Genomic DNA, 18,436 nt, shown 5'->3' with positions numbered 1-18,436 from the left:
CTCGGGTTTAATACGCTCACGTTTTGAATGATGTGTTTAATGTTTCATATTTCTGACTACATATATAATATACATCCAATGTTTCTTCTTCACTGAAATATTAGTCGAATTTAAATCCTTTTTCTATCATCTCTCCGAAGTTGATCTTATTCCTGCACCTTAATGAATTACTGCAGAGTAATGTTTAGGTTCTTTGACTGGTGATCAATACATGCATTTGGCCTTGGCGCTTGCATGTACTATGCATATGCATGCCTACACCCACCCACCCACACACACACACACACACACACACACACACACACACACACACACACACACACACACACACACACACACACACACACACACACACACACACACACACACACACAATCCTGTTCCTCCTCTGACACATACATGCACTCACACATGCAAAAAAACACACAACCTCCCCATTGCAATTTATTGAGTGTTTTATGTAATGACTCATTATCATAATAAGCATAAGATATAGGAACAGAGTGAAAATAAAACCTCCTTGGTGCATTAAGATGAAAATCAGTAATTTACTCTATTGTTCACTTGGTTTTTCATTAAAAAAAAAAAGTTCAAAGAGTGGAGTCGCATACGAAGCCCTAACATCCTCAATTCATTACCTGCCTCTCTTCCTATATTTCTTTAACTACCGTAAATCTCTCACTTCTACCTCACTCTCTGTCTATCCTGTCCTCTGACACTCTCGGCTGTATTGCCCCACTTCTCACCAGGAGCAGTCACCTTCAGGCAACACCAAGTGAATCAAAACTGGGCTGAGCGGAATTAACAGGACCAGAGGCACCCTGAATCAATAAAGGCATCCATAAGGAATTCATTCCGAGAATGAAATCCAATCCACAGTTAGAGACGGCTGTCAGGTGCTTTGTATGCACGTCCATATTTGTGGGTGATGGTGGTGATGTGTGAGAGCAGCAACAGGAAGTTAGACAGCATTGTCTCCGGGCCTGCTGGTCCCAGCATGCAGCCAGATCACAAAGTTAGACTAAAGCAGAAAGTCTCAAGCCTCTGGGTAACAGAACTGTGTGTGTGTGTGTGTGTGTGTGTGTGTGTGTGTGTGTGTGTGTGTGTGTGTGTGTGTGTGTGTGTGTGTGTGTGTGTGTGTGTGTGTGTGTGTGTGTGTGTGTCAGGAGAGACAGAAGTGAAATGTGTACATGTGTGTGTTACAGAGAAAAGAGACAGAGAACAAAAGGATGGAGCTTGCAGGAGAAAAAGTGCAACTCTTTATCTGTCAGATGTAACCTGTTTGGTAGAATTTCAGTTTTTCTCTGATCCTGCACAAGGGATTACTTTTTTCCTCTGTAGTACCCTGTTCCTCGTGCCTGTTCGCTCACTCTGTTCCTCATACCTGGTAAAAGCACATTCTTCTGAACCACAGTGCAACTCTTCCCAGCCGGTGCAATAACTCAAACCTGTGGCTTATCAGTTTGTAGCTTCACATTACGGCACCGAGGCAGGGTGCTTTCAGGCAACACAATATTGATTTTGTGTGCATATATATATTTCGGTTGATGATCCAAAAGGCCAAGCTTTGAGGACAAATGCATATGGGAACAACCACAAGCTTAAGGCAACAGACTGAAACTGGGGGTCAAAACCTATCGAGTTATTTCCCTTCACCAGACACAGATAAACAAGTTGCTGCTCATCAGGGGTGACCGACATGCTGTCACGCATATCACCGAGTCTCATTTGCAATTTCACAAGAAAAAAGCAGCACAAATGTCAGTCACCTATATTTATAAACAAAAGCATGCACACCTTTTGGCCAACAACCTGCCCAAACTTCGTGATTACACACATTCACACTCCAGTAGGGGCGGAAAGAGATCGGAGCTCTTCTTATTAGCGTATGCAATTCTGGCCACGAGCCCAGTTTTCAAACCTCATGGCCAAAAAAAAAAAAACTGTATTTAATTAGCTTTCTTTCCTGCCAGTGAAGAGCATATTTTATAGTTTATAATAACATTTTGACATTCCACAGATTTGTCTTTTATTTTTATTTACAAAGATTTAATGTATGCACATATTTTAAACAACATTTTAAAGGCTAATACGGATCAAACTGTACAACTGAGAGCCAAACGCTTTGCCCTGATGTTACTCTGGTACCCGCTTCAGTAATGTGACTGATGCTGCTAAACCCAGTCAAAAGCCTGTGTGCAGCACGGTGAGGTGAGTCCTATACTTGACCAACTGCTGTGTCTGTGGAGACAAAAAAAAAAACAAGGAAAAGGTGCAGCAATGTGAAGCTAATGCAACTAACTGAGTGGCTAACTGCTTTGATGGTTCAAATTGGGAGTCAATTTACTGCTCTTGTAACTAATCTCATGGTAACAGCCCCCTGATACACAGAATGTAGATTTAACATTGAACAAAGAGTTCATGGATTTGTTTCAGCACATTAATCTATGAAGAGCACCAATCAAAATTAAAAAAAAAGGGGAAATCAGTAATGATATCCTATAACTTTTGACATTTGTGTAATGTCTGATCTTTGTGTTTTGTTATACTGCTGTCGTAGTTTCTTGAGTGCCCGGTTTTACCCTTAAACGCATTGCAACAATATTACATGAAGTGGCCTCAAAAAGTATTTGGACAGAAAACTTCTATGAGGTGGATAAGATTATTTCAGAAGCTTGTGTTCATGTGGTTTTGTTGTTAAAACACCATTGGGTGGCTACGGCAACGTGGACAGAGTCTCAAAGCCACAGGGGTTAACAATTTAGCAAACTAACAGGGAGGTAACGTAATGCAGAAAATGCAAAGTCACAGAGGGAAAAGATGAGGCCGTTGGGAAAATCAATGTTTTCCTCAGTCGCATGCTATTATTCAAGTTATGAAGACAAATTCTACGTGACTAAAATGACATAATATATGCTAAACATCCAACGAAATGTTAACCTCCATGGCCTCTGCTATTTCTGGAAACGGCAGCAAACAAGTCACAACTCATGAACTCGGGGCTGAGCTACAGTGCAGCCTGTAGTTAAAGGGCTTTAAACTCGAAAACTTCCTCAATGGTAACACACTGCACTTCTCTCACACTGCACCACAGGAGCGTAATAGATAAAGGAGGTGAGAAAAATGGATTCAAGTATCATGGGAGTTGGTCATTTGAGCCGTATAAACCAGAGAGCAATATTCTGAGATGTCTCCACAGTCTCACTAATCAACAAACGGCCCTCAGGCTGTCTAATGTTGCACCATAATCATGGACCTAATTATGTTAATAGTCCATAAATAAAGCTAAACAAGACATTAATTAGGGAGTCCTTTCACAGCAACATACCTTTACATAACACATGGGTGCCACTGATGCACCCATTATAAATATTTTTGGCAGCCAAAATTTGCCTAGTGCAGTCTGTAGTTTACTCCTCCAATAAAAACAGAGTGAGTCCATTGCAAGGCCAATATAATCAAAACATTCCTGCAGAATATCAACAGCTCCACAATACATTCGTGCATCCATCTGTAGCTTTAGCAGCTGGCTCCTGCAACTGGTGATCCACAACTACATTTGTAGGAATTTATTGTAATAAATAACATGATACAGTCATCAGAAGTGGTGTATTTAGGATTTTTTTTTTTTGGAAAGCTATTTTTATGAATTAACACAAGCAGAGAAGCCTGAGAGGCCTACTTCAATTAAAGACGTTGGGTAAAATTGTTTGATTGAAGGTTATACATTGCTAACGCACAACTTAAAAAGGCACACAAGACTTTGAAAATCTATCAAAATCAAAATGAAATACTAAACATTTTACTTTTGTGAGGGCAAACCTGAAGAGGTTAGAAGATACTTTCCAAATGATCCCAGAGGAGTGCAACAAAAGGAGACATTGGCCGTGTCCTTTTAAAATAAATGAAAAATTGAAGATTGCAGATAACAACACCATAAATACCATAATAATTGCATTTTTTTGTAACTATATTTGCGTCCTCACTATATAAAACAGATTTTAATTTCATGTCTTTCTGAACAGAAAATCCTCTTTCTTTTTTCAGATGTGCTCACGTGTTGGGATTTCAGCATTTGTGCAAATATTCCATTTGTGCAAATTCCCATTCGGAAGAAATACATAACAAAGTATTGTACTTTGAGCCATAGATCAACGTGCCAAGCGGTAATGAGAATTTCTCTCTGCTGTTCTTATGAGATGTGAAATGACACGATGCATCATTAATCAGCATATCGCAAGAAAACGCAATCCTGCCAAGAGAAAGTTAAACGGCTGTTGCTGTTACGAGTGCTTCTAACTGGGAAAACACTGCTGTCTCTGTTTCCCGGGATTGCGTCAGATGCTGAAACCGGAGCAAGGGGCATGCGTGTGTGTGTGTGTGTGTGTGTGTGTGTGTGTGTGTGTGTGTGTGTGTGTGTGTGTGTGTGTGTGTGTGTGTGTGTGTGTGTGTGTGTGTGTGTGTGTGTGTGTGTGTGTGTGTGTGTGTGTGTGTGTGTGTGTGTGTGCGTGTGTGTGTGAAGAGTACAATACAATACAGCTTTTATTGCATCTGTCTGCCCATTGTCTGCAGCCAGTAACACAGAGCGACATCAATAAAATGCATTCATTTTGTCCGTGCACATTATGTGTGCAAGTGCACAGAGAAAAGTACAGCTTTAACGGAGTCTTTATTTTTATATAGGGTTAGAACATACTGAAAATATTCAGTATTCATTAGAATGTTTGTGTTGGCTTGTTTGTGTGCGTTTGTTTGGGTGGAAGGAAGAGAGACTTTTGGAAGAGATAAACGGGGTTGAGGTGGAGAGACAGAGCTGTACAAAGATGGATGTATAAAATGTTGACATGCTAACACGCGTCCTCTCTGTCTTGCGTACATTTCACTGTTTTCCATTTTCCAGCCAGCGCCCGCTAAATTAAATGCAGCCTTTCTGCTCACTGTTAATGACATCGGAGACCACAGGCTGTTCGGCTGCTCGGGAAGGGAGGATTTGCACTGAAAACTCTGCGAGGCAGAAGTACAGATGAAAAGTAACTTTCATGTCTCATAAAAGATCTGCAAACCCAAAACTGCAGGAGGAGGTAATCATCTCCATATGTGCCTCCAAGTCATTTTCATATTTTGTGGTTGAGTATTAGTTCTTGTTGTATAGGCATGCAGGCAGGGAGCATTGATCTGTTTCTAGATCTGTACAAATGGATTATTCATCTTGATTCTGTTTATTAAAAGCCACAGGCATGGAAAAAAACAAAAAAACTTGATTTCATGATGAAAGTTTTGTTTGAAATTGAGATAATCGGTTTCTAGATCCTGACACCTGCTATTACAAATTCAATATTAGCATAGAATTAAAATGTCAGTTTGCAGACAACAAAAAGAGAAAGACTCCTACAGCCGAGACCCGGTACTTTAAAGAGAGCTTTGAAGTTATGGTGGTTTTTCATCAGGAGCACTGTTTAAAATTGATCTTGAATTTTCAAACACACCTCTTCAAATAACACTTAAACTACATGACTCACCACCTGAATCGTCTAACCTGGCACTTCAACATCAATGCAGAGGTGGTGATACCATGACTCACTGGTAAGGTCAGGATGAGAGGAGATAATAGAAACAAAACAAAAAAAAGAGTATATCCTTAAGAGGAGAAGTGGCGAGTTAATCAGGCTACAGGCTGTGATAAAAAACGTAGGACACCCGGAGCTACTGTAAAGAATAAAATAGCTTTTTTTTTGTTGTTTTTTTTTTTTTTTTTAAATAGTAAGACTCGACGCTGGTGTGATTTTTATAAACTATTAGTTTAACAGATGTTGAGAATTCAATAACTCGGAGAAAAACAAAAGGGTGTTGTGAAATAATATTAAGTCTAATCAAATTGTGCCAAAAGTAATACTAATCTAATACTAATAGTTTTTCAGGTTTTGACTAACTTTCTGCCTGACTTGTAGTCAGCTGTTCAGCGCTTCATACAGGAAATTATGTAAGGCGGCCATTTTTCAAGTCTCTGCTGTGTCGACCTGGGTAAAAATAACGGTACCAGTACCTTGACTTCAGTACCGGTACCTGAAGGATACTTTTTTGATACCAATTATATAAAAGCATTTTCACAAAAATGACATCGCACAAATCTTTAGTTTCACGCATTTTAGAGGGGAGAGTGGTTGTTTTGTTTTTTGCATGGTACGATTTACAGATGTCCCCTGAACAGCTCACATGCAATCGTTAACACTAGACGCTACAATGTACTAATGTTCCTTAAATGCCTCTCAAGGAAGCTATTGCTAGATCCTACAATTTACCGATGGTCCTCAAACACCTTCGCTCGTGAAGCCAGCGCTGTATCTAATACGAACACAAACCAATACATTAAGGCATCGAGGTGAGACTAATGCAAGAATGCTGACTGGCTAAGTGTTTTGATGGATGCCTTCATGGACCAGTGTGCTGGGCAGATTTTACACGAAAAGTGATTGATGGCACCACAGATGACAGACAGAGTAATGAGTTGAACAAGCTCCTTAATTAAACATCAATTTGGAACACACATTCAATTCCCTCTCCACTCTCATCAACTAAGAGGTTTTTTTTCCTATTCTTTTTTCTTCTTCCCTTCGTATTGCTCACATATTACAAAATATATGAAAAGGAAATGTACTTATAAACTCAGAATAATGCAAACTCAATTCAGATGGCGATGAATACATTAACATAAAGGTTGCTTAATTAGCTTTCCTCTCATTTATCAAACATGGCTGAATGACATGAAGGCGATGACAGGATAGGGAGATGCTGCCTCCACGCACATCATAATTCACGGACATTTAGAAACAATGCACAAATACGGACCTATTTTGCTTAAATATGGTTTTGCTTTATATGTCATACCATATAAAAAGATTGGCTCACCCGCCCACACAAACCCTCACACACCATGCGTGGATACAGACACACATCTCCTGTTCAAACTGTGCATGTCTGACTCAGGCTTTGTGGCTAATCTGCCAAGAGAGAAATGAATAATCAATAGGAGAGAATAGGAAATGAGCATCAGACTGAGATTCTGCTTTACATGATTTGACAAGAGAGCACTGAAGCCAGGGGTTAGGTTAGGTTAGGTTAGGTTAGGTAGTTACTTTATTAATCCCCGAGGGGAAATTTTGCGTGTGTGTGTGTGTGTGTGTGCGCACATGAGTGTGAATTTTTGTTCCATAATTGGTGCTTGCATTTTGCCTGCGTGGAATCAGAGATCAGTGTCAGATATCTGCAGATTAGTATAACCCTTTTGTTGCTGCAGTGATGCTTGTGTAAGTCAAGACCATAGTCTGTATATTTAAGTAGACGTAGTGCCGGGAAGTGCAATATCAGAGTGCCTCTAGGGGGTTGGTCCCCAAAAAGCCTCTGGCTCCATAGACTCTCATTCAACTTCTCTCATGAAATACAAATTCAGAAAAAAATGTCGACACGTGTTTATGGTGTTGACGGCTAAAGCCCCTCCTCCTTATTATTTTTCTGATGGTTCATCTGAAAATGATCCCATCATTTAGATACTTGGCCTCAAGGGGGCATGTCTGTTTGATTGACAGGACTGTGGTGCAGTCAGTTTTCTGCTTTTGGTGGGCGGGGAGTAGTGTGCACAGGTTTCCAATCAGATCGAGTCGCATCTTCCGCTCACTCAGCCCCAGCTCGACCAAATATGGTCACTTCTGGTTTCAAACCACCCAGCAGTGTCCTGACCAAGGACACTGCTGGGTGTGGTTATCGGTGCAAAACAGCTCTCTTCTGATGACATCCACCAGTCAAACCGTGTGCAGTCAGAGTTTAAATCAAGATTTCAACCAACTACAGAGTCCAACAACAACTAGCGATAGTAGTTTGTCTCTAACACCTTAAAGCTTGCTTGTCAGGTCTCTTTTCACATGTCACACATCTTTGCTAATCTCAGTCCTCAACTTGCCAAGTCCAACGTTACTACTACTGATATAAATTGTGGCTAAACCTACAAAAATAAGACCACAGCTCCAATAAACCAGAATTTGTTGGAGCTTCAACGCTCTCATTGAGCCTGCTTCTTCCTTCTTATCCTCGTCCTTCATCTGCCTTCTCTTCTCCCCTCAGACCTGTTGTCAGACTGCAGTGGGAATGTTTTCTGCTTTCTAAAGAGTAATTCGCTGCACAACGCCACTTTTCATGAATAATGTGATGCCACTGACATATGTGGGTAATATATATTACATCTCTACATTATTACTGGTATATATTACCGCTGATAGTACACAGAGCTAATATAAATTATGCATTCGTCATTATTCATATTATTCTGAATCACTGTCGTGGCACAGCTTGGCTATGCTCACTAGCTCTCCCTCTCTGCCTTTGACTTTTTTTTAATTTCCTTTTTGTCAATCCGTTCTTCTGTTAATCTCTCTCCTGCACAGCTTTGACTTCAACACAAGCAGGAATTTCTTGTTGGTGCCGCTGAAGTAATGTGTGCTTTATGTCAGCGGGCCTCCCGTGTTCTCACCCTCGATCAAGCCCATGTAAACACAGCCTGAGCAAACACACAAAAAAGGGGAGAGATTTGGGACAAAAAGAGACACGAGTGAAGGCAGAGAAAGAGTAACATAAAGCTATGGAGAGAGAAGGGAGGGAACATCGGATCAAGGTAGACAGAGGGTTGGAAGAAAGAAACCAAAATAAAAGAAGGAATTAGTGATGAGACGTAAACTGAGTTCATGGAAGGAAAGTTGGGGGCAAATATGAGAAACAGACTAATGAAAGAACAGAATAGGGCAGGGCAAATGATAATGCCATCTATAAAATCACATCAGAGGAGCAACACTCATACTTTCTCCTGCTATATGCAGCTCAATGCATGCATTTGCACATGTACAAATGGGATTTTAATGAGAGCATGTGCACACACGGGTAAGCACTCAGACAAATGCAGAGAGAAATCTTATGCAACATATTTTTAGATTGAATACTAATATTTTTTTAGCCTGACATTATCAAGAAGTAACCATGGTGATGCATTTGGCTCTGGTACATAACACTGAAAACAGTATTGGATTTTGTAAAGTCATTATTGCAGGAAGTCATCTTCCATTCAATCAACCTGTAGTATGGTTAAAATGACTCAGGACAACAAATTAGTGTTTAAAATCTGGCTCGTATTTTCATAGTGTTGGTGATCATTACGATTGAAGGTAATTGCTGGGATCTGGGAAAATGATAACATAGACTCCTGGATTAATCATATTATCCAAGGTTGGTAGAGAAAAACACAGCCGTATTAAATGAATGGAGGAATGATGGCCAAAACTACAAAACCAGGTGTGACACAGCACAATCTGTCCTATAATTAAACCACTGATGCTCAGTGTCCTAATTCATTTTTACAAATTATTTTGAAAGTTTAATTGAAAGGCACCGTGATTAGTATTACAGATTGGTAACATGTCAGCAGACAGACAAAGTGGGCAGCTGACTGGTGAACGTAAAATGGAGCCATTAGAAGCTAAACAGGTAGGTGTTTCCTTCAGGGGTTGGTGGAGACCAAAAAAAGAGCTAAAAGGAAAGTGAATATGGGACATTTGTGTTACAACTTTATGTCAGTGTTGTGTTTACTGTAGTGATGGGCATCACCCCCCCCCACACACACACACACACACTCAAAGAAAACCATTCATTATTAATACTGCTATTATTTATGGATTTTTTTTTTTTTTTAGCTTAGTTTACAAATTTTGGGCCGTCCTAAGTATTGTGACTTATGCTAACATAATCACGCCGAAGTACCGTTAATGCAGAAAAAAAAAAAAAACTTAACCCAAGAAGTGTGCCTCGTGTGCTGGTATATTTAATTAGTGCGCATCAGTAGTTTTTTTTTGTCTGTATGCATTTGTGCAGGTGTGCTTTCAGTGGAGTATTAGTGACCCAGCGATGTGTAGCAGACCCACTGCGAGCAGTGCGTCCCATCAAGATGGATTACCGTGCGTGCGCGCGTGCGTCCTGTCATAACAATGACAGATGGGCAGCTCAACACTGATGCATTCAACCACACAGCAGTGTCTATGATGGCAACAAGTAGTCTCACATGGATATCCACACAGATAAAGTTTCTCTGAGATATAAGAGCTCAGGCACTCTTTACATGCATGCTCTGCAGTGCATGACTGCGTCTCATAAATCAGCCATCAGCCACACACTTGCACATATGCACACCGAGTGCATCTTGGAGAGCCGTTAGATAACCATGCCGTCTACAAGAAAATGAAAAAGGATCATTTGACTGCAGCTAAATGACACTTCATTTCACCTACTGCCGCAAAGAGCCATAAAACACTGTCTGGGGCTGCGTGCAGGTCTCACAGTCTGCGATCTGTCTGTCTGTGCCTGTCTGTCTCTAATTGTCCATCAAGCTCTCCATCTGTGTTCGTCTCCATCCTTCAGCCTGTTCAGCCCTTGGGCCTTTTCACAGGGGAGGGAACAGTTTATTCAGCCTGTGAGCCTAATAACTCTCCTTCCCCATCGACCTCGTTAGGATATGGTCTATTTGCAGCCAGTGAACATGTGTTTGTACACGAGGGTAAATGTGTGCATGCTGGGCTAAGTCAGGATCTAATTAACTCCTGGGTATGGTAGTGTGCATCTCGCACTGACAGATCCATGCACACATCACCAGTGTTGGATGAAGACTTTCTATCTTGAAAAGCTGAATCTTTTACTGACTAAGAAATGCATTTGTGTGTTCAGAAAGCAAGAGCATCAAACTATCGCCTAGTAGCCTTTAGAAGATAAATTGCCTATTAATAAGACTCTGAAAAGTGTTAATTATTTATGTTGAACTAGGGAAATGTAAAGCCTGGTGTGTCTGTGCGTGTGGTGTGTGCAAGAATTTGCTAATCTTCTGCGTTTGCCTATTAAGTATGGAGGGAAGTTACAGCATAACCTTCATTAGGCAGCGGCAAAAGGAACTCCAGTCTCATGGTAATCTTACTAATCGCGGAAAGTAGACCGGAGAGCTCAAACTATTATGAGGATTTTCTCTCTCAGAGTCCGTACTCTTTACAGACATCCTTTACAGTCAAACTCTCACCTGGATGATTGTTTTGGACTCACTAATGGTGTTGTGTTCCTCATACTTTACTTAAAATAGTGACCTCAACTTATGATTGTTTGCCAAAGCATTTCATTCTGTGATGTGAGCTCGTGCTTTTACTTAAAGCATACATTGTGGTAGAGAATTATAAACTCTGAATGTATTTTATGTTAGACAGTTCCCTCACAGAAAAAACATTTGAATTCACTTGTGCAAAAACTTGTGTGATCAACTGTGATTGTGCACATGTGAAGCATGCAGTTTTGGAAAGTTTTCATGGTTTAATGTGTGAAGAGCACGTAGATTGTCATGTGAAAACTATACCACATATTTTCCCTACGTCATCATATGTTCACGCATGTGGTAAAAAAAAATGTTGGCAACACGTTACGATAAGGGTACATGAATTAACATGAATTCAGGCATCACTTCAGCATTACTTCATGCATTAATACATCAGGGAACCATCAGAAAAGATTCTCACAAAGAATTCCTCATGATCATGCTTAACAAATCGTAATAATTGATGATGCATGAATTCATGCATGAACCCTTGTTAATTCATTCACCCTTCAAGTGTTATCCATGTTTCATATACGTGATCACATGGGGTTCATGTTGAAAGCATGGGAAACTCGGGTGTTTTTTTTGTGTGTGTAAGGGCTCTGTATAATGTATACAAAGTAATATTGTCCATAAAGTGTACATTTATTGTATTATATCTGCACCTAAATTCTAACTTCAAAGTTAAAACTGTTCTTCACTGTCTGGATCTTCACTGTATGTTTTGCACCCATTTAGCAGATATTAAAGATCTCTAAATGTGAGTTACTGGACCCATTAAACCCACCTTGCAACACTGGATTCATCCATAATAAGCAAAGCAAGCACCAACTATACAGCTGCATAAAATATACATTATTACAAATTGCTTTGCAAATAGCTCTACAAAAAGCTCCTGTAAAAGATCTGGCCCATCATATTACTTATATGTAACCTCTGATGTACAAAGGCCTACGTTTATGAATTGAGCTCACTTTTATTTGTCACATTTATAGAGAAATATAACAAAAGTACGCAGCAGATTAGTTTTTGTGACCATGTTAACAGTGACTTAGCTCACATACGAGGGTGAGAACAAGCGGCTGTAAGACTGGTAAGACAGTCTGAGTGAGAGTCTGCAGTTGGGAGACTAATTCAGTTCAGAAACAGTTCAGCCGAGTATCACGGCAAAGCGTGCAATACACCCGCCAGTCCACTGGTAGGGTGCGTTTCGTTGTGGCAGTTTTCCTTGCCGCAGCCTGCGAAGTAGATGCCCGTCGCATGAGACAAATGAGATGAAGTACAAAAGCTGAAAGACCTACTAAGTATTCGGGTCTAGTAGAATGAAGTTTTGGTGACGAACCCTAGCCGCGTTTGTTTTAGGAAAAGAAAACCTAATGCGCGGTTAGGGTTTTGTTGTCCAAACCCTAACCACAGGGTTGTCTTTCCCTGACCCTAACCACAGGGTTGTCGTTCCCTGACCCTAACCACAGGGTTTTCAACAGGGTTTTATTGTCCTGAACTACATGGTTTTTGACACCCTTGGCAGGCAAAGCTGTGACATTGACACTCTGTCCGCTAGTGAACTGGCGGGTGTATTATAAACTTTGGTGTTATACCGGGGTTGAACAATTTTGATACAAGCTAAATAATCCCATCTGCAAACTCACAATTTAGAGATCAAATTCCTGTTTTTGGCTGATGATTTCATGACGTTAGGCCCAAAAATGTATTTATTGATTGACTGATTGAATACGTACACCCCCTTAATTTATAATTTAATGGAAAAGGAAAAAAATGGCAAATGCAATACATACTTAGAGAGACAGAGTCAGAGAAAGTCAGACAGAAAAGAAGCTGATGATTGACAGTTGACAAAGTAAAGAAAGATCCCCAGAGATATTGGTATCATTCTCCAGAGAGTGACAGAAGTCACAACCCACACAGACAAAAAAGAAAAGTAAGAAAGAAATAACAGCCAACAGTGTAACAACCTTGTTTCCTGCTCGCAGTGCACTTTAATTCCTCTGTGTACCTGAGGCTCACAGCTCCCGTCACAAACAATGCTTTTCACTGTTGGAATAGATCCACTGATGTGCCCAGGCGTAGAAGTGTGTGGACAGAGAGAATGAGACGATGCCCCTTCGAACCTGTTTCCCCCCCTTGTTTGTGTACATTTTCCTGTGTATGTTTGTTGTCTGTCATGTCTGTCTCGGTGTGTTTGTGGACATCGCAGAGCAGGGAAATGCCGGTTTCACAAAATAAGGATGTGATAGAACAGCCAGTGATGAGTCAGACGACCCCACCCCTTCATTTTCTATGAGGAGCAGTGAATCCATCCTAAAGAGCACGATGACACGCACAGTGAGGCAGGTGGGAATGTCAAAATGTTGTGATTATGACCGGAGAAGGGCTGGAAAATCATAGTCTGATAAACAAACACATCTGATATATTTCATGTATTTCTTCTTAATGCACTTATATTTTTTTCAATGTTCATTGTTTTTACTACCACATTACTTCCACAAGGCTCGTGTGAGCTGCTTTACTTAGGAAGCAAGTTTACAACAACTAATGGAGGCTAATGGTGAACTCCAATTGGATTCTCTGGGTCATTGGCACCAACGTCAGCAGCTCCGGCCAAATGACAACCCTGCAAAGAGTGTGTGCATTATTGTGAGAAATAGTTGCCAGGAATACATACACCTGTATGTTTATGAAAACAAGGCTGGTGCGTCACGCTGTGGTACATGTAAAAGCACCATATTAATTAACACACAGCTTGTGCACTCACTCGTGATTTTATCTGCAACCACTGGGCATATAAGCGTTTGTGAGCGTGTAAGTGTGTAGGCCTATCTGTGATCTGGTGTCTGCTTTAGTCAGTTTCCCCTCAGGCATCAGTTTTACCTGACTGCACGCTTTCAACCAAACACACTTATATTCCAGCATTTGAGTCGTTCAGGCTGATGCGCTCAAAAGAACAAAAATAGGCTTTTTACTTTTCACTGAGAACTCGGACTGCCTCGGATTTCCCTTTTCTTGTGTGCTTACTATTCTCCTGATGAAACACGGAATGATAAAAATTAATTTGTTGTAATGCATTCTAAGTAAATCATTAGGATGAATTTAATGTACTGGAGAACAGATGTCTGATGGTAGTAGCTCTACCAATCATAAAAAAATGACATATGTAACTACTGTACTACAATATTGCATATGTGGTTTCACTTTCTGCAGTATGCTGGGTGTATTTCCATAAAATATGAATTAACTTCAAAGAAGTCGTTTTTGTATTGACACAGGAATGAAGGAAAATATCTTGTGGGTGAAAGTATGAAAGTAAAGAAAGAATGTGGTTTGGTGAAGGAGAGCCCCAAGTGGATTTCATTCATCTGGTCGTGGCCACCATCTGATGAAATGCTGATTCAATAAGAGTTTAAAGGCACAAGTCATACTAGACTAGATGTAAAGCAGGTTGATAGAGGTGGTGGGTGTGAGTATTAAGGAGCATTCTGGGACACCAGGACTGCGGCTGAGGCTTCCCGATGGCTCATGGGCCTGACTCCACAAAGTAAATACACCTGTAAATAAGTAAAGCTTATTTAATAAAGCAGCTTTCACAGAACAAAGTCACAAAGTGCTTCACAACAACAACAACAAAAGACATTTTCAAAAAAGTGAGACAAAGGCAAATTTGAACACGTGTCTCAAGCTGCTTTTTGAAGGCGTCGACAGAGACTGCAGAGTGTGTAAAGAGGAAGAGCGTTCCACAGAGTCCAAGCCATTTAGCTGTTAGACGAGTGCAAGGAAAAAACAGTCAGACCTGGTCAGAAGACCTTAGTGACCTACAGTACTGGTGGTGTAGTGAAGGAGTAAGTCGGCATTATATTCCAAGGGCCTGACCATGAAGGGCTCTATAGGTAAAAACAACAACTGGATGAGAAATGGACCCTGAACATGATTGGTAAGCAATGAAGGGAAGATGAAACGGGTGTGACACTCTCACCATGTTTCTGATACACTGTACTATGCAGTGTTGTACTTGGGTCTATGAGCAGTTGTCTAAACGTTTTGGCATCCTGTGAGTTAGTGAGGTTATTGGTAGGTGAAAACAGGTAGTCAAAATGAGTCAGCTGACCCTTGCAGTGTTATTCTGCAATAATATGGCCCTTGGTGTGTAATTTAACACTAACTCTTTGCCTTCAAAGGCGTTTGTGCCAAATTTGTAATACTAATTGATGTCTTTTCAAACTTTGCAGCAAATACAGCAAAGAGCTGTTGCTTTTCTCTAAAGGTGGAACTGTGGTACTTGTGTATTATTTGTGTAGTACTTGAGTATTTCCTTAATACTTGTACTTCTCAATAATTCAGAGGGAAATATAAAATTTTTGGCTCCACATTTGTGGATGATTGTTGAATGTGGAGAATAAATGTTGAAAAATAAATAACATCTATTGTGTTTTGGATCAAACTGACTCAACATAAGAAGCTTAATACAGAAGTAATTACATCACTTATGCCTTGTAATATATAATAGTCTAGCACTCAGGGGTGAATTGCTCAGAATTATGAGTAGTTTCACTTTTGAAGTTCACTTTTTTCAAGTACATCTTGTTAAAATGTCATATTGAATGCAGATTTTTTTTAGTTTTACTCGTAAATTAACTGAATACATCCTCCATCACTGCTTTAATGTGTGGAATATACAGTAATCTTCATTCCAAGTCTAATAGCTTCTTTAGGAGGCCTTTTGAACATCTTTCACTAATTGTAGATGATTCCTCTGGGTATAAACGGTTAAAAGATGGCAGCTTGCAAGTTATTCAAAAACTTGCTCAACTTCAAAAATACGTTTTAATTTCTTCCTCCTTTTCTCACTCTTGCTGTGCCTTGTTAGTCTGTTTACTCCCATTTGATGTTTTATTTGTCACTTTTATTATCATACCTTTGTCTCTTTCTGCAATTTGTGCATACAAACATAATGTTTCCGAACTCTCTTCCTGTGAATTTTATTATTTGCACTTTCTCACTTCCTATTTATTTATTACAAATTAATACAATTAATTTGATTATCTATTTATTATTTATTTCTCCCTTTCAGACCAATCACGTTCAATAATCACACCCATTTCCACATCCTGCCATGAGCTGTGTCACCACGGTGACCTTGAGCAGCAGGCTGCTGATTGGCTTCCGTGTTGATGATTTGGAGGTCGCAAACCCCAGCACTTGGAATTAATGGACTCACGACGACGGGGCCCTCGACACATACACGCCCACCTACACAGATGCCACGGCCAGTAATAGACGGTCAATGGGAGTCACAGCCCTTACAAACCTAATTATGTGAATTAATGGCACACATCAGCTGGGGAATTCTCTCAGTGACACACACATAAGCATACACACTCCATCACAGAAGGACAGAGGTCACAAGCATCGAAACTGGAAAAGGTTGCACAACAAAGTCCAAAGGCTTCACTACCAACTCTGCTCCAAGTAGGCGACTTTTTGTGCAGCCAGTAGCTGGTGTACACACAGGTTACATACATCGGTTGTAGTGGTTAGTCTTGTGTAAAATAACAAACATCAGGCATTTTGATATGACCACAAAATGCAGGTCATATCACACAAAGAATAAAAACATGATGCTTAAAATGACAGCAGCAGGTTCCTATTACACGGTAAATACGCTTCATACAGCGAACACACACACACACACACACACACACACACACACACACACACACACACACACACACACACACACACACACACACACACACACACACACACACACACACACACACACACACACACACAGAGAGAGAGAGAGAGAGAATATTGTATTTACAAGCACAGACTCCAACTGTTATTTAATTTCTCTTATAGCTTTAAGCACACAAGCAGTTGTTCATGTTGAGCTGCATTTCTCCTCGAAGCCCAACAGCTTGTGTGATCTGTTTTAAGGGCACTTATTAGAGCCAGCAGCCCACTTTACAACAAAGATAGTAATTAAGCACAAGTGTTTGTCCCTGTTGATAAATATTCAGTGCTAGGATGTTCCAATGAAGCCTTAGACAATCCAGAGTAATGTGTTTAATCTGCGGGCTGCCGTCAGCTGAAAGGCTTGTGGCTGCTTTCTCTGGAATTAGTCAGGGCTAAGGTAGTGAAGTCCTTTTTTTTTAGACATCGAACCAAAACAAGATGAGGAACACTGAGCAAGACGCAAACATGTAGCTAATGTGGTGCAGGTATGACAGAGGACTAATTATAAGAGACCACCTGCCAAATGTCTCAGAGGATAAGAATCACAACCTTCTGTAGAGCGTCTGTGGAAATAAAACACCTCTTCTCAAATTGGCAAAACAATTTGTTTGCTAGAGTAAAACACCACTCTGGCTCGGAGCAGTTTTATCTATTTTTGTGCCTGTACTGTCCAAACCGAAATAAACATGGTGGGAACCGTGGTGGATTGAAACTCGTACAGTTGAAGAAGTCAAATGTAGACTCTTACCTGTGCATTTCTTCAGGCTACCAGGCCGTTTACCATGCATCCCCAGCTTACAGTTGAAGTTTTCCTCCCAGAATTCAGCGAACCAAACATTTCTTCTGTTGTTGGACAGCGAGCGGCTACGGAAGTACCGGTCAAATGCTGTATAAAAGACAGACAAGGTAAAACATATGGTGAAGAGGGGTTTCTGGGTTTTCTGTTTTTTTAAAGCTCTTCTGAACACTTCAACCTGTCCATTAGGAAGACTGAACCAGCATCGTTCTGATTAGAAGAGCTGATTCCAACACCTCCAGGATCTGGTTTAATAATGTAATGTGAGGTTGGGACTAGTGCTTCAGGAGTTAAGGGCTTCATTTCCCCTGAGCCTGCCTGTATTAAAAAAAAAAAAAAAAAAAAAAGAGATTAGAAAAAGATTAAAAAAGAGAAAGGCGCAGGTTATGAATAGTTCACGTATGACTGAAAAACCCTTTCAATGGAGCCAGTCAGGACTGGAGTTCCAATCAAACTCTGAAGCCAAGAGCAAGGAGCACAAACATTTTAAAACAAGCCTTCACAATAGCTTGGCTACTTGTCCAACTAGAACTAGAGAAAAAAAAAAAAGGGGGGGGGGCACATTTTTACCAGTCATAGAGATGGAAATACCTGCAAGGTTAGTCGCTGGCGGGATGAGATAAAAACATGAGGAGAAACACTCCTTACTATTAGGTTCTTTATACCACATTTAAATGTGAAAACACATTTTTACTTGTCCTCTGAAAATATGGGGAAACTGGATT

At 40.4% G+C, this 18,436-nt stretch overlaps 1 protein-coding gene across 2 annotated transcripts in view; it reads right to left on the bottom strand.

The window, feature by feature from the left end:
- grm8a (glutamate receptor, metabotropic 8a) overlaps positions 1–18,436 on the bottom strand; it is a 213,646-nt gene that overhangs the window by 46,276 nt on the left and 148,934 nt on the right. For both annotated transcript variants that reach the window (XM_069709232.1, XM_069709231.1), the window contains exon 6: positions 17,664–17,801. In XM_069709232.1, the coding sequence (XP_069565333.1) occupies positions 17,664–17,801 (138 nt within the window). The remainder of the gene's footprint in view (positions 1–17,663; positions 17,802–18,436) is intronic.

This window comes from Brachyistius frenatus, unplaced genomic scaffold (assembly GCF_029030835.1).
Source record: "Brachyistius frenatus isolate BFR_SWC_R1_liver_20210118 unplaced genomic scaffold, ASM2903083v1 Contig_81, whole genome shotgun sequence".
Classification (NCBI taxonomy): Eukaryota; Metazoa; Chordata; class Actinopteri; family Embiotocidae; genus Brachyistius; species Brachyistius frenatus.
This window is presented reverse-complemented; position numbering and strand designations above follow the sequence as displayed.